We start from the raw sequence: 23,312 nt of genomic DNA on the forward strand, positions 1-23,312 counted from the left end.
TTTGTTTATTTGGCCTATCCAGCTATTAAAAGGCCTCTTTGGAAGACTGATGGAGACCGCTCCTTTGAAGAATATCTGTGTGTTATTTACAGTGATTTGTGAGAACAGCTAGACTGAGAGTTTCTCCTATCAGCAGAGTATGGTGCTGCTATGGGCATGGCAAGCAGGTGAGGAAAATGAGGATTAAGGCTTACATTGCCAAGCAGCATTTTGTATTAGCAAATCGTGATGATGTTGAACTTGCCCGTCTTGTCTCTGCTGTTTGTATGTGTTGAGCAAATACTGTTAAAGAAAGCTTTTTTCTTGCCCATTGCAATGAGGAGTGCTGAATTTGATAATTTAAAAATTATGCGGCTTATTTATGAATTAACATTTGCAAGTGTGTGTTTATCTTGTTCACAAAATGATGTATGAATTAATTTGGACAGCAGTTATCTTATGGGTAGCAGAACAAAAATAAATGTCTATGTTGACAGTTTTAAGCGTTTTGAGGGCAAGCAGTTTGCTTCTTGTGAAATGCTCTTCTGTTGGCCTTTTTTAATACCAGATCACATGTCACTTGCTTTACAAGGGATACTGTAGTGTCTTGGTCAGATACCAGAGGGAAAGGATTTGCAGTTATATAAGTAGGCAGCAGCGATTCCCGTGTTTAAGGCGTCACTACTAGCAGTTTGGAGAGGGTTGGTTTGTATTTTGGGCTGGAGGTTGTGTTGATAGGTAATGCCTTCTGTCTGTTCTCAATAATTCGAAACTCTGTCTTCCAGGGGTAAATAAAAAAAAAAGGGGGGGGGGGTTAAGGTCTCCTTTCTGTTACTCTTTCCTAGAACTTACTTATTCTCTGCTGTGTTTGGAAAGTATATCCTTTAATAACTAAAATCATACCTGCAACGTGAGTGTGAGGAGTGAAGGCTCCGGTGAATAGCATTATCAAGCTGACTCTTTTGACCTTGGTAATTACTAATCTATGCAATCAGGTATTTCTGAGCCTTGTCAGCCTTGCTGGTTTAGCATTTTATTTATTTCATTGGTTTTTTACAAGTCTTGAATAGAAAAAGAGGATTTACAAGTCTTGAATAGGAAAAGAGGATTTAAAGAGAAAATCTGAGAAAAAGAAACCCAACCCCGTGTTTATTCTTAAGGGGTAGAGGTCTTCTAGAGGGGAGCTGGCTTGCAGGGGGGGAAGACAGTATTCTTATGCTAATCCACGCTCTGGATAAGGAGCAAAGCAGCCGTGCAAACAATGGAAGTGGAGCCAGAAAGTCTGCTCTGCAGTCTAGCACGCCTCGAAAAGCATGTCAGGCAGGGCGCCTAGGGCTGCTCAGGGGAGGGGCCCGAGCAGAGGGGAGAGCTCTACTCCAGCTTACTTTGTGGAGCTGGCAGCTAGCCATGAGACTTGGAAAAACCTTAGTACCTAGAAAACAAGAATTAAGGGTGGAAGTGAGGGGAAGGGGGAGAGGAGTAGTTGCAGTCTATTTTTCATGTTAAAAAAAAAAAAAACAACAAACCCCAGACAACCCCATTGAATTGTCTCAGCTTTGTTGCTGCTATTTTCTTCTTTGTACCAAAATTGAAATTCAAGTGATGTGTCTTTTAATAGTAACCACTTTTTCTAAACACTGTTCTGCCTGAGAGATGTAGATTTTAGCAGCGTGCCCCTACTCAGAAATTAGCTTACACTACACGTGGGCAAAATGTTCAGATCGGAAAGCGTGCTGGAAGGAACTGCAGGCTGGCCTGAGGATGGCATTGGGGGCTTTTGGTTTTCTATTCCTTGCTCCTTCTCTTGTAGGAGAAACCGATGTAGGTGACATCGGGGAAAAAGCTTGGTTTTGTATAGCGTGCTTTGTTATTGATGAAATTCAGTAACCAAAAAAAGACAGGCTGTTTTACTTAGGCACCATGAAATGGAAAATATGCTCTTTAACCACCAAACAAAAACCCAGTTTCTGGAGAACTCTTCATGAGTCCCAGAATTTGCTTAATCACCTTCACTTTGGAGACAAAAAGTAGTTGTGAATTTCTTTTTCTAGATTGGGCAAAGGTTATAGATGTAACAGAAACAAGCTAAGACCATGGGATCTAAGTATAATAAAAGCCTACCCTGTCAGTTTTTTGGTCTGGGGATTTTTTTGACATAGATTAATGAACAATTGTCCTTAAATTATGAAAAAATTACTATAAGGTTGTGAAAACATTCATTAGTCGTCTTTATAGTGCTGAAACGGATGTTGCAGTTTAGAAACCCTTCCTATGAAAGCGTTTATACTTTTAAAGGTGCTGGCCCTGATTTTAGGGCCCATTGTTCACTTCAAAAAAAAGTGAGCAAATATATATTCAGGATTGAGGCCCAGCTTTTTCCCTTCCTCAGCCTAGGTATATTGTTTGTATAAAATAATTGTAATTCAGAGCCAAAATATGTGATAGGTCTTGTAGGCGGTATAAGTATGACCATAATATTTTCAATAGTGACACGTGAAATTTGTAACAATTGTAATGACTTTTTCTCATACTGCTTATGCTTAGCAAATGAAAGGCATTCTTTAAGTAATTTTTTTGCAAGCGAAATTTAAAAGGTTTAAGTTACATTCCCAGTTTGGATTTGTTAGATTTAGAAATGGAACGTATTACATGTGGAGACTTTTCTCCTCATTCACATTGACTGGTACGACAGTAAGGAACTAGCAAAAATGATAAATAGATAATAAAAACATTTAAAAATTATAGCTTCTGGATAGAATAGCAGAAATTGATGTCATTTATGGTAGAAGGAGCATGGGTGTCCGTTTGCCAGTTGTCTTAAGGGCAGAAGCTCTCAGTCAGCTGATCACCAAAGTGATGGAGTCGGAAGAGGGGAAATGGGTCAAGATGAATAAAAATTGTGTAACGAAATCCTATTTGAATATGCTCAAATAAGAGAATGTGTCATGTTTGTAACACACGAGGATATGTCCGAATTGCCTGATGGCACTGGGAAAACAATTCTACTGAATTTCATTACTGTTAATTTAATGGCAGAAACTTTGTAGCAGTTAGTTAATTGGAATTCCAGAGTAACAGTAACATGGGCATTCAGGAGTCCAATGAGTGGCGTCCCCAATTACCTAATTGTGCTGGGCATGGTCAAAAACAGCTAGTCTTTAATTTCTTCATGGTTAACAACTTTGTTTATGAAACACACAAATATATCATAATTTAGTAGTTTGGCTTCTAAATTCTGCCGTAACGTACACACATTTGATATTTGCAAGCAGTGTGAAATCTTCCTTTCATGAGATTTCTGTTAAGAGTATTCAAGGTGGATTTTGGTGACTCTTCTTCCAGCTGCTCAAAGATAAGAAGTCCTTTTCTAAGACTGTGAACTCTCTTGCTGCAGAAAGCAGTTGTTAGGGGCTCGTGTTTTTTGAATGGACAAACCCACCATTGCAGTACATGTGTTATAAACACATGGTTATAAGTGTTCTACAAATAGAACTCAGATATATTTCTTCCATTTCAGTCTTTTCATATATGAGTATAATACACACACAAGCACGCTTCGTTTAACAGTTTGGATTTTGTAGCAGTTTGTAGAGGGAGAAAGAACATTGAAATAATTTACACAATCTTTTGGCTTTTAAATGTATGCAGTCGCTAATAGTTTTCAATAATTCTAATACAATCTAATTAATACAAAATAATGGAATAATTTTTGTGAGCTTGCACAGATTAGTGCCTAAACAAATAGGGCCTTATTTGAAGTAGTTTTTGTTGATGGCCATGCAGCCAACTAGCTTGCAATACCGAGCAGTCTTCTCCATCAACTGTATGATTTCTTCATAGATTTTGGCGGTGAATTTACCTGCGTTTTTAACTTAACATATTTGACAGCACTTAAGCATAGCTAGTTCGGCTGTTTCAGTATGACACTTTTCTACAATTTGTATAGGCATGCCTTGCAATAAAATAATAGAAACACATTTTAAAAAGTAGGCCTGTACAAGTATTTGACAGAATTACATAGTACAGAATCTGAAACTTTTACTTAAACTTTCTTCTTGTAATGGAATTGGTTAAATTTGACTATTTGACTTCGAATAAGCTAAAGTTAACTATAGCTCTTTTTGTATTAGGATTAACAAAATGGAGTTCTAAGGGCTGTCCTGGATCAGAGTCCGCTCCTGTCCTGTCACCTGCAGCTACATGAGGTGGTGGCCTTTGTAAACCAAAGACTAATTAAGTTTTTGGACTCTATTTAGTTTGAAAATCTGCCCTAGAACCTTCTAACCAGTGGTTAGGAATTGTCTTCTAATTTCTGATCTAAATAAATTTTAATGGCTAATCCATACCTAGTTGTTGAACCAGTAATTTTCTTCAGGTTGAATAGCTGTCTTTCTTTCCTTGTGTTTATTCCTATGTTACTTTTTCAAAGAGTAATCATTTCCCTGCCAACTTTCACTGTATTAATCTTTTTCTTTTCTTTTCGTCTCCATTCATAGGGCTTTCCTGTTCTCCGGATAGTGTTATCAGTTCTTCTAGGCATATGTTGAATTTATCAATTGTATTGTCTCTGTGCTGTTCATGTTTTACTGTTTCCCCTGGGAAATTTCCCTAGGAAATCCTAGAGTTGTGTTTGTCTCTTTTTTCCCAGCAACTTCACATGGATGTGTCTGGGGTTCTGTAATCGGTTAGTGTACTTGAGTCCTTGGACGTAAGTAGCTGTCTCCTATGCATGAACTCCTAGTCTGTGTGAAGCAGTTCTTCAGAGTTCCCAATATGCATAACTTTCCCAATTTCACGCTGTTGTATTTCATGCCATTTCTGTTACTTCAGTTCTTCATGTGATCCAAATCTTCCTGCATTAAAAACAACACTCAGCTGAATTGACAATTCATGTTTGTCAGCAAGGTTTATCAAAGTTTTCCTTTTTGTGCTTAGTTCATTAATGAAAAGGGTAAGTATTCCTGAATCAAGCTGATTCAAGAATCAACGTCCTTGAATGTCATTTGAACTACACTAGCAATCTCTCTTCTTGAAACTACTTGTTGTCTGCCCTGTAGTGAATTCTTTACTGTTCTTACAATCCCTCTTTTCTTCATCCAAATTAATAATTTTCTTTGTGGCACTATATCAGGTTTTTTAAGCTCTAATAGAAAATTTGTTGTTGCATACTGACTTAGACTGACAGTCCAATTCATCTCTAGTATTCTGCTCCACCTTGAAGTTGTGTTCAAAACTGTCCATGTGATTGAGGTAATGTGCTTACAGTCACCTAAGTCACTTCTTGCCCCCATTACACATAGGAGAAACATTTAATATTTTTCAGTTTTGCTTTGGCAAATACATTTACTTGGTATTGTATGTACTGCTGCATATGTTTTGAAACATCTTGTCTGTTGAAATGGATTTAATGTTCTAATTCTTGTGAAGTCTGAGATTGACGTTTCTTTTTTCATGTGTTCCCCTTTTACAAATACTGTCTTTGTTACGTTCAGCACTATCATTCTTTATTGAAATTTGGGACAGTGCAGCTCATTTGGTTTGGGGATCATGCTGTTAAAAATATTACAGAGCCACATCTAAAGAACAGTTACCCCTGAACTCCCTGCTTTCAGAATCATTTTGGACCATACGACAAATCTTGCACACTTTAGCTTAATATATTTGGAGTCATATGGAGTGTAGGGCTAGACTGCAGTGATAGTGTCATGAATTCACAGCTGAGTTCAGAACGCCGCCCCCCACAGTTTTAATAACAAAAGCATTTTCCTCAATAAACTATTTTTAGGAAGGATAATAAATTACACTGTAGACAAACTGGGTGTTAAGATTGATGAATAAATTACTTTTTAACGGATTATAGCTGCACGTTTCTTCATGGCTATAGCAGAAAAAGAACAGAGATTGAGTACTTTGAAATCAACTGATTGGCTTATGGGTTTGAATTTCTTCAGCATTACTCTGTTGGCAGAGTAGCATTCCAGGTGCTAATTGGTGCTTTAACACATTTGAAGTAGTCATTTAGTTGTGTCATTCTACACTGTTAATATCAGGCAGGTTTTGGAGAAATTCCAGCTGCTGCTCACTTTAGATAGTCTGCCTTAGCGGGGCTGCCAGTCGTCTTCTTTAATGGGAATCCAGAAGTGGCTCAGAAAAGGTGTCACTGTGGCCTCTTCTGTTTTGTGAAATGTATTTTTTGTTGTTGTGGGGTTTTTTGTTTTTAGTGAAAGGTATTCTCATACAAAGGTCATAACTACGTCATTTTGGGCTGTGGCATTTGTTAGAAGCACTAGAACAACTAGTCTGTTTTCTGAAACTCTTTTTTTTAAGCTGTTAAACTACATAGCTGTATTGGAGTGCCAGGTGATTTTAAGAACGAAATGTTTTCAGACAGTTTCCCTTTCTGCGACAGAGCAATGTAGGCTATTAGAGAACTAATTGTCTTTGTTTAGCTCAGAAACTTACATGAGAAAAAGGAAGAACAGTTCAAAGGATGCGTAAAAAATGCCTGAAATCTCTTCTGATAGCTGTGGCAGGAAAGCTCTGCTGAATTTTACTGTGGTGCCTGAAAAAACTGCCTCACCCCATCCACATCATGTTTTTGACACAAATTTGTTGCTTCTGTAGTGTGGGCGGTAGAACAGGACACGTGTCCTCACTGCAGTTCACATAGTCCATATTGGGACATTTTCTTGTAAATCGCTAGTTTTTTATCAGTGGCTTAAGCTCACCTGCCCAGCGGTGAAATGTTACTATTAGTGCTGGGGGTGCAGCAAGGCTCATCGGTGCTTGTCTGCCCGAGCCTTGCAGCCAGCTGCGGGGCTTTCCTGGGTAAGGGTGAACTTGACGCTGACAGTAGCAGCAACAGAAAGATAACTCAAGTAATGGTATTAAGGCATCATATGTGCATTTCAGGGGCAGAGAAGGGAATTGCAGCCTTGCTGGGTTTTACTTTCCATTTTTGAGGTATTCTTTTAAATGCTGGTAAGCATTATCAAATTAGAATTATTTTAAAATGGGGAATTATAACAGAACTTGTTCTGAGTGTCATTTTAGTACGTGATTTTATATACATTTTTATACATGTTTACATTTTAATACATATATATCTGTGAAAAGTGAAATATTAATGAAAGGAAGATTCAGATGCAAAATACTGGTTCTAAATGGAGAGCGTTATATTCTTGAATAGGCTTGGACAACATTTTTGAAAACTACCTGAGATTGTCCCACTGAACAAAAACCACCATGAAATTGGAAGTGAGTTGCATTAAAATGTTCTCTTTTTTTCCCCAATTTTTTTGATTTTTTGATAACGTACTGTGTGGTACAGTGGTAAATACACCTTGCACATTAAGTTGCTGTGCCAGTGTGCTCTCTTACCTTACTGAACCGGGGAGCGAGATCACCAATTTTCTGAAAGTTTAAAACACTCCTACTCTTGAAATGTGGAAGAGTGAGAATATGTAGTCCTTACTGAAACTTGCAGGGAGAAGACAGACATAATTATTTTTAAATATACTTTAAACAGTATAGTGGGTTTATTGTTATCTAAACAATATTAGTGAGTTGTTTTCCTTGATGGACTGCAAAAATAATACTGTAAATAAAGCCTTTGTTCTTTTACTGCATACAAGCTGTTGGCCGTTTTCATCTTCCGCGTGTTTTATTGAGGATTGAAGTTCATTGCAGTTGAAACACAGAATAAAGCAATAATACTTACAGACTTATGTTGCTGGTCCGATGTTTTTATAGGTAGAAGGACGTTCTCTGTCAGCTGTCAGAATTGGTCCTGTTTCTTGTGATGAGGAAACGCTAAAGAGAGTGAACATTTTTGTTACCATATTGCCTTTACCTCTGCCTCGCCAGGAAGTTCATTTTGAAGTTACTAGCGCTTAGGATGTCGGCAGAGCGTGTCGTTCCGAGTCCATCCCGCCGTAACCTGGCAGTAATCATGGCAAACGCCGGGGCCGCTGCGGCGTTCAGGGAGCGGCGCCCAGCCCGGAGCTCGCCCCTGGCTTCCTCTGGCGCGGAGGCGCTTTGTCGCTCCATTAGGGAGAAGTCAGAGGCGTGTGAAAAGTAGGTCAGGGGTCGGGGGCGGCCTGCCCTGGCCCCGCCGAAATGGAAAGTGATGGACACCTCCCGGCTCGGCCGCTAATATGCCTCCATGTTAAATGCCTCCGAAGCACTAATTAAAATGAAAAGTTCTCGGGTCTCGCTGACAGAGAGATTGGGTTATTGATGGTGGAAGCGGCCACCAACAGTAATTGCAGCCCATCCCTGAGCGAACGCCAGTTTGGGCATTCATTAGCAGCGCCAGGCTGACAGGGGTCAGGGGGGTCAGGCCCACCGAAAGAAGAGGCCGAGGAAAGGCAAAATCAGTCCTCTGTTCGTCTTTGTGCAATGTCACTTTTGATGCGATTAACTGTTTAGGTGTTCAAGCTGCTTTTTAGTCCTTTGAGGCCCAATTATGCTTCCCTTGTGAATCGCTGTAGAAAGTTCGTTAAGCAGAACGTGACCACAACTACAGTCTGAAAAAGTAACTCCTTACTCAATTTGGCTGTCTTGGCTATGTGTTCATCCACTGGATGAGTAGAATTGTATTTTATTTTTGGAACAAATGGAGTGCGCATACGGTAGCATAACTTTTCAGGAGGGATTATTTTGCACAAAACTTGGAAATCCAGAAGGGTATCAGGATTTTGAATTGGAGTTAACAGAGATTAATAATAAATGTTCATTGGTGTTGTGAACCAAGCTAACTTTATTTTCTCCAGAAAACAATGTATAATGTAGTAGTCTACAGGAAGGAGAACTGGAATAGAGTTGGTGCTAAGTGAGAAATTAATTTCTTCATTCAAATGTTAAATGAGATTGTGCTTTTTTTTTTAAAGATGTAGTACTTTTCTAGAAGACAAAAGTAACATTGTAAGTAAATTAGGTAACTAAACTAACTATTTTAATACAAATTTAGCTTTCATCCAGCAGAGAGGCTGGGTTTTTATTGCAATAAAGCTTCTCTGCAAGCATTTTTCAACTGGTGGCTCAACATGGTGTTGCTTTTCTCCCACAGTATCATGGGAAGTCACCATTGAGTTTCACTTTTAAGAAAAATAATAAGTATAAATTTCAATTTCTGTAAAGAAAATAGTTTTCAAACAGTTGTACGTGTTAATCTGTTGAATATTACCTATGATAGCTGTATGTGAGTCTAAAATATATGGCTGTGACTAGTTAGTTAATATACCTAATATTTTTGTTAATATACCTAATATTTTTGATAGGAATGTAAAAACATTCCTGTGGGTTGTTACCAAAAATGTATATTTCAGAAGAACTCTGCTGTTCAGTTGGATAGTAAATATGGCTAATATTTTCAGTTATTAATCTTAATAAACATATGCATTTTTAATTCTTTTTTTGCAGCCACATGGTTATGATCAGTGTGTTGAGAAATCTTGAGGGTTTTTTCTTGTTTCAGAAATGCAAGGATTTTCTTAACTCTTTGTTTTACTGTATCTTTCAGGAAACAAAGTTGGAAAAGTTACAAAATCATCTTTGCAGTCAAGCACCAAACCTTGTATTAGGCTTCACCAAACAGACTAAGCTTAACATTTGTCAAGCAGAAGGGCCAGTTGCCTTGCACAGAAAGGATTAAAAGTGAACAATGACTCGACTGAGAGTTTATGAGCGATTGCTTGGAGCCTACCTGCTTATCATTCTCCATGTTCAAGGTAAATATGTACTAGTTGAAATAAGTTTGTGTTTTTCATCTGTAACTGAGATGTGTGTATTCCAGTGGTTGGGGTAGGGTTTTTTGATTTGGGGTTTGTATTTTTTTTTGTTGTTGTTTGTTGTTCTTTTGCAGGCAGGTGGTTTATCTGCCTGACATGCCATATAGACAATTCCCTAAAAAGAAGGACATTATAGTGGTCGTGTTGTTGTAGTATAGATTATAGATTAGGTCTATTTTAGCAAATGCTTAAATAGAGATAATCCCAGAAATGCATAGTACGCTGTGGAGAAAGTTATATGAGCAGCAGAATTGAAGGTTTGACTTTCTGCATTTCAGTTTCCTGTACGTGTGTGTCTTTAATCCCTTTAAACTTGACCCACTGAAGAAATTGCAGTGTGCAGTTCCCCATGCTTTCTGATGCTCCCAGCAGCCAAAAGATAGTGTGGCGTAACTAATGTAAATAAACTTGTTATGCCTACTTGATGGGCCGAGGTGAGGCTATGTGATGTTCACAATAGCCTGGTTTTCAGTTAGTGAAAATACTCGTCTGTACGTCTGTTGTCTTTCCAGCCACCAGTTACCAAAACAGTCTGGAAATCCAATTATCGTTAGGACTTTAACTCCTCTGTCAAATTGGGTTGAATTAAAAAGAAAAGTATTGGGAACCGACCAATGTGACTATCTCATGCTCTATCAGGAATTGAAGCTTAAGTATAATGATTATAACTAGTTTGTGGGAAAATCCATTTTATTATTATTTCCTTACTCCTTATTAGCAACTGTACCTGGCAGATCTGTATTTTACAGGTTCTGTAATTGCTTGTAGTTCAGAGAAGTGTCAGAATAGCAGAATGGTATCTGGGCTGTTAGTGGTATCACATTCTCATGTTTGGAACATGAACGCTAGTGCTCTGCATGTCCATCAAGCATGTACATCCGTAGCTGGTCTCTGTGTAAGATTTCTTGTTCTCCCAGCTGTGCACCTCTCTCATGTTTGAGTTGAGTACACAGAGCTTTCCATATGTTTTGAGAGAAATAGACAAGACTAATTTGGTACTGCCATTTTAATACTTGAATATAAAAGGTTTTATGTTCTCTTTTCATACTTATATCAATTACTGCTTAGTGCTTGAATTTTATTTTGAGATATTCTTTGTGCTATTTACTTTCAAGAATAACAATTCAATGAACCCATTAAAATGGGGAGACGAGGAAGCCTGGTAAGTACCCAAATGACAATCTTTATGTTCTGTTTCTGGTGTGTACCTGCAATATTAGATTAAAGGATTTAGCAGAGCTGTCTCTATCAGGACTATGCTTGATACATAGCTTGGCAACTGATTTTAAAAGCAAACTTGCATCAAATGTGTAACGGCCCTGCCCCTTCCAAGCCACTTGATCCTGCCTCTTCCCATGTGCTGGTATTTATCTTCTTGTAACCAAGAGCCAAGGTGTATTTGGGAACTGCTGCAGCTTCTAACCTGGGAAGGGGGAAGCACTTAGAGCACAAGACCGTACCTAAACCTTTATTAAGCAGTAAATATGGCACTGGAGATATTTACCTCGAATTGGCCAGGGATGAGCTGTCAACCTCACTAAGACCCGAATTAAATGAATAGTGCCTCAGTGCAAGGAGGATCATCTTTAAGCTCTTTCAAGTACCATCCCACACACAGATTCACAGCTAAGCTTTTATGGAACAGAAGTCCTCTCTCTGGATCTGTGCAGAATTGCAGTTTGTTAAAGATATTTAAAACTGCCATTCTTCCTTTCGAGTTTCCTGTGGTGTTCAGTCCGGGAGGCTACCACAAGCACACTGGAGGCTTCTGTGTCGTTGAGTACAGCCTACAGAATTGTAAACACTTTTCTTCCAAAACTGGACAAGTGTTCCCGTATAATTGCCAAGTTATTTGAGTTCTTTCATCTTTTTAGCCTGCGGGGGCTCAGAATACTGTCTCCTAACTTCTAGGTATGTGCTTTAAGCGCTCATGTTTGGCTTAATTCACTCTGTGTTTGTGTGTGTAGGCGTGCATGCACATATTTCAGGAGTGGGGAAGAGCATGGGTCTTGGTTTGAAGCTTTGCCATTGCAGCAAAGATTTCAAGGTTGAAAGCAACAAAACAAACATAAATCCAGGATTCCTCCATCTTCGTTACATTAGTTAAGTTGGGAGAGGGAAATTCTCAAGACGGGTCCCTCTTCCTATTGTGGATGTACAATTTTTAATTGGCAAGAAATAGCTCAATCTGTTTAGACAGAAATAGCCCAGTTTGGGTATAGTCAAAGTTTATAGTACAGATTTACAAATATTTACAGGTAGCTCTAAGGTGATTAGATTGGTAATGGGCACAAATCACAATAAAGGAAATTTTGGTGAGAAATTAGGAAAGACATTTTCACTGTGAATGTGGTTAAGCATTAGAACAGGCTGCCTGGAGAGGTTGTGCAATATCCATTTTTAGAGATAGTCAAAACTTGACCAGAATGACTTTGAACAACCTGGTCTGTCTTAGAAGTTGGTCCTGCTTTGACCAGGTGGTGGTACCAGGTGACTTCTAGAGGTCTCTTCCACTCTAAAATACTGTCAGACATAGCAATTTGCAGTGGAGCTTGTTCTACTAGTATTCAAGCAGTTTTGCTGCTTCTTGCAGAAGATACCAGCTTCTTCCCTTGAACAGGTTGGGAGTGATATGCTTTGTTCTTTTTACTGAAATCATGGTTACTCCTTTGCTTTAGTCAATATTCAGCATTTTACTCACAGGCAATAGCAACTGAAGGAACAATTTTTTTTTCTCTCTCTAGATACAAATAGAAATAATAATACAAATATACAGGTCTTACAGTGGCCTAAAATTAAATTACATTAACTCCTTCAATGATCACATTTATAATCTTCAATAAATAACTTCTAATAAATAATATAGCTAAATTAAGTTTAAAGACCCTGTAAAATTTTTTTCAGCTTCTAAAGAACAAATTGCCTTGTCTTAGGAATATTTCTGACTTTCAAATCAATACTGAGCGAGTTCTGAAAGCCATGGGAAAGTTGAGCTTGCTGAAACATTGTTGGTTCTTTAATGCAAGTTGCCTAAGGGCTTGTCTTCAAACTTAGGAAATATGCTTGGTTTCTAGGGGTGGTGAATAGAAAAACAGTCAAGTCTCTCTGCTTGTCCCTAGATTGATGGAGGAGTTGTGTTTTGGGGTGGGGAGGAACAAATAAAGTTGATAGTCATCAAGTATTTGAAATTTTTATAGGAAAGAGGAAATGTAAAGTGAAAAGTCTAAAAAGTGGAAATTGAAAGTGAAAAGAATAGTTTCAACAAGGAAAATATATGTAGGATGTTACAAAAATGCATCATAAAGGAACCAACACAGGTGGAGAAGACACGTGAGGAATTGAAGAAAATTTGTGTGATTTACAGAAAGAGGAGGGAAAAGCAGAGAAAGCAGGAACACCCAGCGTGTGTGCTTTCAGTGACTGGCACCCAGCTTAATGGTTTGCTCCCTCACTTGTTTTGGAGGCTTCTTCAAAATGGTGGGAATCTTGGGGTTCACCAAGACCTGAGAGAATGACAATAGCAAGTGTGTCTGTGTACATGCACGTATATATACACACCAGATTCCTTAATAGGTAACTTTAAAAAGCAAGTGGCTGCCTGTGTTGATTCATGTGAAAATATTCTTACAACAACAGCAGAAAACAGGTAATTCCATGAAAATGTGAAAATATTCTTACAACAGCAGAAAACAGGTAATTCCATGAAATGATTGGTGAACAGCTGCTGTTTCTCAGGTTGGTACTACGGAGCAGGGGGACACAGTGGTTACCCTTTGGATTGTGTCTTCTTTATAGCTTATGGGACTCTTTCATTTATGTTGAGAAATGATCGAAAATAAACCTGGGTAGCAGATGGCTAGATTTAATAGCAACTTTTTCAAGAAAAACATTTTTGTATTTCCTTTCTGGCTGTGGAAGGCCTTTGCAGTATCTTTAGCGGTACTACAGAGCAGGGGGACACAGTGGTTACCCTTTGGATTGTGTCTTCTTTATAGCTTATGGGACTCTTTCATTTATGTTGAGAAATGATCGAAAATAAACCTGGGTAGCAGATGGCTAGATTTAATAGCAACTTTTTCAAGAAAAACATTTTTGTATTTCCTTTCTGGCTGTGGAAGGCCTTTGCAGTATCTTTAGACCTGTGACTTGCTCTGCATCTTCATCCACCTACTTTTGCTCATCTAAGGCAAGAGTTTATATCGGGTTCAGCTGCAGTTGAGGATTGTGGTAAATACAGTTTTGGCTTCCCACTAGTGCAGGTTTTTAGTTCAGGTAACCAGTTTTACTTCCGAGCAGAGCTCTTTCTTTGTTTTTATAATGCATTGGTGAGCATAACTAATCAATATATGTAATGGAGAAGTTAACTTAATGTAGACTTAAGCACGTTCTCCTAAATGTTGTACTTCATTACTGTCAGTTTACTATATGATGTAACTTTAGATATGTGGTTCATCACACTTTTATGTGTTCTTCAGAGACACCACAGAAGACCAGTGTTTTAATCCTTGTGAATTAGTTGACTAAAATGTATTAATAGCATTCAATATGTATGAAGAAAGGTTTATTAAAAATTAAATTTTAAAATAATTAGTGTTAATAGTCAATATTAAAACAGACTTATTAAAGTTGGCATTGTCCATTAGTGAACTGAAAAAATCTGTTGGGATTTGATTTCACTGTCATACTTACTTTTATTCAAAGATTTGATGTAGAAAAAGTTTTTACTTTTTTTTTTTTTTTTTACTTTTATGCACTTTCTGAATTTTGGGTGACAGGTGCTGAATTTAAACATATAAACTAATCTGAAATAAAATATTCTAAAATCTACAGAAGGAACTTAAAGTTGTCTGATCTGTTGCTTCAGGACAGTGTAGTTCTGTTTACCAGTGATTTCCCCAATGGCTGCATCTGTCTTTAAAACATTGACAGCAAACATGTATTGTTAAATATTTGTCTGATTAAAGTTATTTTAATGGATTATTAAAAGGTTATATATTTCTTTATTATAACTTCAAATTTAGTTTTAAGTAACTTTATTCTTTAAAGGTCCATTTAAATTAGAATGCAGTGTATTTTTTTTTTTAAGTAAAATACACGTAGAATTTCCTTGTCTGTGGCTTTTGTATTGAATACATATGAACTGAGAGTGGTCGTCTTCAGAAGTGACTTTTCTGGGGAAGGGAGGTGGGAGCAGAGGCTGGGAAGGCAGGGGGCAGGGACTGACTGTGTTGAGCACTGGTGTAGCTCCTGGGGGAGCTGGAGTGTGGTAGAGAGAGATTTTAAACAAGTAGTCTGGGAACACGCTGTGATTTCAGGAACCAGTTCTGCTAGATGGAGCTACCTCTAACATGCCTGGTCTTCGGAGATCACAGGCTTGATATATAAAAAAGTACTGTGGGGAGAATTATGGTTAAAATACCAGACACAGAGCTCATAGAAGTGTTTAAGATATTTTCTTTGCACTCATAAACCTGTTTTTTCTGATTTTTTTAAATTATTTTGTGTTTTAAGAAAAAGTACTAATATTTTACTCGAGCTGTATCAGTTGTACCAAGGTTTAATTCACATAGCAGTACATGTTAAATCATTATGAAAGCTCGTGATAGGCAGAAAGGTGAAATGCCCTTGTTGGAGTGGATGATTTTGCAGTATCTGCATCCTAAAGCAAGTAAAAGTAGTTTTAAAACAACAACCACGTAAGAATTTCAAGGTACGTCTTTTTCATAAGGAAGGCCTGTCTAACATAAAGAGCTTTGGTACAACTTTTATCTTTTATGAAAAGAGCCCAGTGTGGGCAAGCCCTGAGCGTCAGCTAGCGCCAGCGAACAGCTTTAGCATCAGCAGGAAGGCAGGTGAAGGTGGTCTTTTGACAAAGATTCTTTTTATTAAAATATTGAATTCCTTGGGTTTTACAGGCTTGGATCAGGATAGCTACAAAGAAATGCTGAGAGTACTGTAGTTCTGCAAGGATAATTTACTCTGGAATAAAAATGTTTTTGTGTGGAACATCTACATTAATTTTACCATTATGAATTCAGAAAGCTATTGAACAACTTGAATGCTGTAGGCTACTAGTTCTAGCATTGCAACTTTATTTGTGGAGGTAGGGAGGATACAGTTAAGAAAGAAACTGGACATAATTTGGCTTTTGTATGTCGTCTTTCACTTACTGCTCTCTGTCTCTGCATTTTTAAATAGAGCTGGTTTTTTATGGGTTGTACAAATCTTTTCTTAGATCGGAAGACTTAATGAAATTATATATGTATCCTGGCATTGAGTTGCAACCAAGTTAGCTCAGTTTTTAGTGGTTAATAACACTTCACTGTCACGCACAGTACCTTTTAAAGATTATCCATATTAATATTAGTATTTGAAGCCATGCCTTCAAGTAGTCTTACTTTTCTAACATAGTGGGATTTTTAATATACTGTTCTTTAATATACATTTTATAGTCTAATTTATTTTCCATGATTGGAAAAAAAAGTTCTTTGAATAATTTATATTTTCAATCAAGGGCTGCATATGATACATTAGCAGGATGTCGTGGACATCCTGTGTCCAATTTTTAATTTTAAACAGAAAGCCATTTTAACGCCTTCTTATCTGTAGCAGCTGTCCACACTTCTAGAAATTTAAAATTAATGCAGTATGTCTGAGACAATGTTGTGATGGGGCAGAGCAAATGATGAGCTGGGAACTTGGAAGTCCCATTGGCTTATTTCTCTTTATTGTCTTACACTGTGATTACGTGAGAAAAGAATGTTCCAGCTCACGACCACTCTGATATTTCATTGACTATTGTAAGTTTTTGAAATGTGTTAAAATATACATTATAGAGCAGTTTGTATGTTTAAAGGTGTATGATAACTATCATTCTCAAGGCTGGACAAACAGGCTGAAACTGGTCCAGTGTGTGACAGTTTATTTGCTGCTAACATATATTATTTTGCCCCACCAGCCCTGTGCAGTTTGCAGGTAGAGGGTTATTTCATTGACTATTGTAAGTTTTTGAAATGTGTTAAAATATACATTATAGAGCAGTTTGTATGTTTAAAGGTGTATGATAACTATCATTCTCAAGGCTGGACAAACAGGCTGAAACTGGTCCAGTGTGTGACAGTTTATTTGCTGCTAACATATATTATTTTGCCCCACCAGCCCTGTGCAGTTTGCAGGTAGAGGGTAGGAAATAATGGCAAAAGGAGCTTTGCTGTGCCTGAAATCCCTGGGTACTGTGTTTCAGTGCAGTCTTTTTCCTTTTGAAGCTGTGTGTATTAATGTATAGCATTTACACCTTTGAAGGTTATGTACGATTTGTGTATGTGTATTTCTTAGCTGCACCACAGAGCTGACAACTGCATGTGTCATGGAAAAGAAGCCATTAATTACATCATCAAGTAGTGTAGCGTCACAAGATCCCTAAAACATGATCCTCCCTTTCTCTGTCCTGCTCCCAGAAGGAAGATAAAGCAGTGTGAATGTTTGAGAGGTGGAGCTCTGAGGGTGGGGGATAACGAGAGCACTGGTGCAAGAAGGCCAGGTGGTTCCTGAAGCAAGATGTCATTTAGGCATATCCTTCGTTCACTCTTGTGCGTTTACTCAGTATCTATTAACCAGGAAAAACAGCAATGAAACATCCTGTGACCCCATTCGGATCTTTATCTGCCCTCTTACCATCTCAGGTGAATGGAAGCCAAGTCATTTTCCACATTCAACTCCCTTCCCCATACCTAGCATCTTTAAGATAGACACTAATCTTTCTTGAAATGCTGAGGATGAATTGTAGTACTGCAGTAAAGGATACAGTTAGGGATGATGTCTAGACGGGGGCTATTAAAAACTTTCTTCTGAAGTGATCCCAAACAGCCTCAATATTTTCCTTTTTCTTCCTTCCCTGGATACTCAATTAGACTCCTGTTTAATAAGAGTTGTCTTTATGGTCTTAGAAAGTAAAAATGCAAGAGTGAAGTGATTCCCCCCCCACCAGTCTTTGTGCAATTCAGATATTACCTGTAAGATGAAAACAGGCTACAATGGAGTATTGTTTCTCTTTCACATTACAAAGATAATGAAATTGTAGTCTGTTTTTGCTTTGAATAAAAATATTTTCCCATATAAACTGTACAAAAGACAAAGATGCTGGTTCTTTGAAAATACAGTTAGCTATTAAGGATTTTATTTGGTATGTATTCTTCATAAATCTTGTTATACAATCCATCATAATAAATTAAGAAGAAAAATGTATTTCATCTCAGTTTTAGTATAAAAGGTTGGTATACCTGTAGTCATGCTTCAGTGTTAGTTTACAAAGAATAATACTGCTTTAAAAGATCCCAGACCTGCATAAAAATTTCGTTCTTTCTGTTCTGAGCCAGGAGAAGCCATGCTTTAAGGGTTCCTTGATTTCTCTTCTAACAAATTGAAAAAATGCTGCATTCAGTGCTCAGGGTAGGAAGATGAATGAGTGACTGTGAGACATAGATCATAAAGTATTCAGACTTTTAACATGTGGAATGTCCCTGAAGATAAAGGGGGGTTTATAACATTAATTAGGAAAGACACCTTAGTAGTTTAACAAAATTAGAAGGAAAGACAATATTTGTACACATGCAGTGGCTTTTCCTTTAAATATTAAGTAGAATTACCTGTTCTCTGAGCAGGTAAGGATCTCTTAAATGTGAATACGGAATGTTGTGTAACATCTGTAGCACAGTATTAAAATGAGCTTTCAGTTTTTGCTGGGAAGAAAACTGTAGAGAGAGAGAGAGGACAGATGGAGGAGCTGCTATTTCATACGTGCAAAATTCCATTTGGTTAAATTGGAAATACCTATTGCACAGGTAAACTCTGTGTTATTCTAGCACTGGACCTTCTTGTTAACAGTCTGTACATATCCGGAATATTTCACTCAGGTGTTACTGAAGTACTGTTTGAAAACTATGTTTCAAATAAAACATGGCTAAGTGATTTGAGGGTTTAGGTAAACAGTGCTGTACTTTCTTAGGATACACTCTTAATTGTATCTGAAAAAGGCACTGTGTCCTTACTTTCAGGGAAGTGGCTGAATCGGGACAATGCACTGGGTGTGCTGTATTAATTAGATAAGGAGATCTGCAAGTCTGCTTTTTTTCAGAACAATAAGATCAAATTTCACAAATACTTAATCACGCATTTGCCTGAATGATATAGTGATACAGAGGGTGGTATCTGCACAGGGTTTTAATTAAGTTTTTCTGCACATCTTCCAAGCAAGGTACAACATGAGAGTAGTGTTCTCGTTACTCTGCAGCTAGTGTTTGGTGGCTTTGACAGGAAGCCACAAAAATCTGTTAAAAGAGACTGAGCTTCCTGGTCAAAATATTTTTTTATTCTTAGAAAAATTAAAATTTTTATTGTGACTAAAATCACAGGTACCTTTTGAGAGGTACCTCAGTACCTCCACTTTTTAAATTATAACTGAATTTGTAAAAGCTTCTATTGGTCCTAACTGTTCTCTTATCTTGCACACTGAGCCTCCCACAGAGACTTACTGTAAACTGTGTCAGTGCAGGTGACAGTGTTCACAACTCTTTTAGCTTTATTTGGTTCACACCTTGAGGACTTAGAGCCAAGAATACTGTTAGGTGATGGACAGAAAGAGATTTCTGTTGGTAAAATTATGCGTGATAAAGCTGGAGGAGATGGATGAAGATGTTCTCATCCCATATAGTGGTCACAAAGCATATTCCAAATGAGGCAGATAATGTTCCTAGATTTTTTTTCTGGATGTTCTTCGCTAAGAAGAAAACAGATGGAATTTTTCTTCTGAATGCCTACATTCACAAAGGTACTTTAATAACATGAACTAGAACAAATGATGCTCAATTCTCCTCCTGTTGAGAAATTGAGGGCTATTTGGAACGTAATTTAGCCCTATTTTTATTCTCTGAAAGCCTGTTTGTGTGGATGTTCCTGACATTTACTGAAATTTAATTTTGAAATTTAATTTGCAAACAAGATTTACTTTAGCTCTGTTTTGAAGTACTAATGTATACAGAGATCAAAAAACCCAAGAGATTTTGGAGTTATTACTGCTCTTCTATGAGACTGTGAATCCATAAAAAATTACTTCAGTTCAGAAAATTAGAAAATTGCATATTAAGTATGTTCAGTCATGCATAAAATTATACTGTTGTGGTTATCAAGCGGTCAGCATTTTGGTTTTCTAAGCGCATGAATGAGAGCGCCTTTCTTCAGAAAATTCTTACCAGTTACATCACTACTTTTCTGCCCCACCTCAAAAAGGGAATATATCCTCTTTCTGTTTATATTGATTATGGTTGGAAGATCTGCTGTTAAGATATAAAATATTTGAGCTAGGTATTTCTAGAATAAAATGGTTAGCTCAAATTTCTGCCATAATCTTGGGAGAGGAGGTTCTTATGTCTTGTCTAATTTAATTATTTGTTAATATAATTATTCTATTGTCGTGTTTTGCCTGTAAAGCTCTTGAACAGTTATCAGAGAGATGCAAAAAATTTTTTTTTTTTAATTTTTTTTTTTTTTAAATGTCCAGGTCAAAATCGAGACAGCATGCTTCATGGTACAGGAATGAAGACAAATCCTGACCAAAAGAAACAAGCAAATGGAGTAACACTCGCTCCAGAGGACACCTTACCTTTTCTTAAGTGCTACTGCTCAGGACATTGTCCAGATGATGCTATTAATAACACATGCATGTAAGTATTGTGTACAGGATAGAAGAGGCTCTTTGAAGAGGCTCATTTTTGCTTGTGAGAGAGCAAACTATCTCTCGAGCGCTGACTGAGGTTCTGTCAGGTGATTTGACCATAACTGATTAGAAACTCACTGGTTCTGTGGAGAGCTGAGCACTAAAACCCAGTCACCTGTATGTAAACAATACTGCTTTCACCATACCTTAGAACCACTTGCAACCAGTCATTTTGCCCCCAGCCACTGCTTTGAGGGACAGAGGTTTTAAATAACCTGTAGCATTTTATAACTGGGTGAGTATTAAATGACCCAAATCTAAACCTTCTGATATGACTACCTGCTTGCTTAGTCTAATATTTCTTCACCTAGTAGTCAAAAGGTAATGTTAGAAACATAGACATTTACTGAGAATTCTTCTTGTTACATGTTCATTAGTTGTAGAGTATGAGGGAAAAGCAGGGGAAAAAAAAGAAAAATCTCTGAACATATAGGGACAGGAGGGTAGTTTTAGCTTTGATAGGCGTAAGAATCCTAACAAACTCATGCACTGATTATGTGCTTGCTTAAGATGGTTTTTTCATGTCACGAAATGTTCCTGTTATTCCTTTTTTCTCTTCATTTACCATTCCATGTTTAAGGCCCTTCTGTTTTCTTCCTTAAGAAATAATATAAAGATACATAATAGAAAACATATTATTTGCTACTGTAATTTGTGTCTTCACTTCTAATATAGTGTGAGATAAACACGTAATAGTAAGCCTGTCTAAAGCTGTCACTTGGCAGATAAAGCAGTTTTTGTGGAACCCAAGGAGGTGGAATAAACACTACTATCTTTTTAAATGTAAACACAGGTAGTATTTTACAAACATAGTTTTGCACCTGGAAAATGTTCGGTTATGATCCAGTATTTTGTTTTTAAATTCCTTTGGCATTTATTTTTTGCTTTTTATCGCCCTCTAGTGTATGCGGTCAGTATAGGCCTTATTAATTTTTTGCCTCAGAACTAATGGCTGTATAGATCACTATTCTGATAATAAAGCTGTTAGAGAGTTAATAACACTTATGCGGTCTTCATGTGCAGGGTATTTTATGGCATTATGCTTCCCAAATCTGCATTTCTTTACATTCATTTAAATAAACAATTTCTGGCAAACAAAAATATTTTTGGATTTGTTTTCCTTAGTATCTGTCTTGAGGGAATGAATGAATGAATTTTGATTTACTTAATAAAATCTTAATTTTACAGGTATTGAAAGCACTGACCTACCATTGCTAATTGGTTTGGGATTCCTTACAAATATTGACGACATTTTCATGTAGTATAGAAGTGCCGTTTTTTTGAAAGAACATAATCTATTTGTACTATCAACTTCAGAAAGTGGGTTTGGGTGTTTGTTTGTTTTGCCCTGAAGGCTGAATATTTGAGAGAGCTTATGTGGGAAAAGTATAGTTGAGCTTTTGACCTTGAAATAGCCACCTTTCACATACTGCTGGGACTTCAAGAGTTTATCATTGCAGTTTCAAGAACAGACACAAGTGAATGGTTTTTTTTTAACCTATAAAATTGTAGTCAGTAAGCCGCCTTAGTCAGATCTCCGCTCTTCCACCCCCTCAGTTGTTTCTGAACAACTGCGTGTGTGTGGTTGGATACAAGCAATCTTGAAGGGGGGTGAGGAAGTAGAAGACAGAATATTCGTGAGAAAACATCCCTACAGTGTTCTATTTGAAAATACCGTGGGGGTCTTTTGTTCTCAAACTGCATGGTAACCACTGTGTTAAAGAAGAATTTTTCTAGATACTGCCATTCTAGTATTCTTAATGGGCTCGTGGTCAACTAATGCTGCATATTAAACAACAAACATGCTGGTAAAGCACAATTGATATGTTTATTCCAGAACTAACGGGCATTGCTTTGCTATCATTGAGGAAGATGAGCATGGAGAACCCACGCTTGCTTCTGGCTGCATGAAGTATGAAGGTTCAGATTTCCAGTGCAAGGTAAAAAAAGGAGGTATCATTAAAATTCAAGACCTCCGTGGAGATTATGTAGGGAAACTGCATAAGCAGTTTAAATCTCTCTAGTTTACAACTGCAATCATAGAATTTTGCATGTTGCCATTTACTGCTGAGGAGAATGGGACTGAACAATCGTGGGTGAGTAGTGACAGAAAGGACACTTAATGGTATTTGAGCAGAGATTGGAATAGAATCCTAGCTTGTTGGAGTTCTCTGCAAGTATCTGTAAGCCACTGACAAAATGAACAGAAGACATCAACCTGTGACTTCTGTCAGCTGTTGCCTCAGTTGAAGAGACAACTTTATAGTCAACCTAATTGATCTGAGTAGTTTATGTTTTAATGCAGAATTTCTTGATTGTTTTAATTTGGAATTTCTTGTTTTCTTCAGTTCATTTGACAGAAGAGCATAATCATAAGGAATTGTCTTCACAGATTACACAAGAGCTCCCTTAAAGTTTCATGAACATGTACACACAGTTTATCAAATGTGTATGTTTTCCTGTCCTTTGTTTAACATTTTTTCCCTTTCTAGAAGAGTTATGTATCATTAATTGCATGAATAGAACTTGCTTTTGATTTAAAGAGGTATAATTAAGCAGACTGCTGCCTTTAGAACTTCTTTACCTGTTACGAAAGTTGGAACTGAAAACACAATAAAGCAAGGATTTGTTTAGAAGACAGGGATATAGCGCTAGCTGGGCAAATGAGTATTGCCTTGGAAGACTGGATTTTGCTTTTTCTTTTGTCACATTGCTTACATTAAACAAAGCTTTCAGAGGTAATCACCAGCTGGGTTGCCTCCCCTTCCCCC

The 23,312-nt window shown here is 37.4% G+C and overlaps 1 protein-coding gene across 1 annotated transcript in view; it reads left to right on the forward strand.

Moving 5' to 3' along the window:
* BMPR1A (bone morphogenetic protein receptor type 1A) overlaps positions 1-23,312 on the forward strand; it is a 47,807-nt gene that overhangs the window by 11,387 nt on the left and 13,108 nt on the right. The window contains exons 2-4 of the mRNA XM_009272513.2: positions 9,503-9,710; positions 20,326-20,488; positions 22,379-22,481. Of these exons, the coding sequence (XP_009270788.1) occupies positions 9,644-9,710; positions 20,326-20,488; positions 22,379-22,481 (333 nt within the window). The 5' untranslated portion in view covers positions 9,503-9,643. The remainder of the gene's footprint in view (positions 1-9,502; positions 9,711-20,325; positions 20,489-22,378; positions 22,482-23,312) is intronic.

This window comes from Aptenodytes forsteri, unplaced genomic scaffold (genome assembly GCF_000699145.1).
Source record: "Aptenodytes forsteri isolate BGI_AS27 unplaced genomic scaffold, ASM69914v1 Scaffold106, whole genome shotgun sequence".
Classification (NCBI taxonomy): Eukaryota; Metazoa; Chordata; class Aves; order Sphenisciformes; family Spheniscidae; genus Aptenodytes; species Aptenodytes forsteri.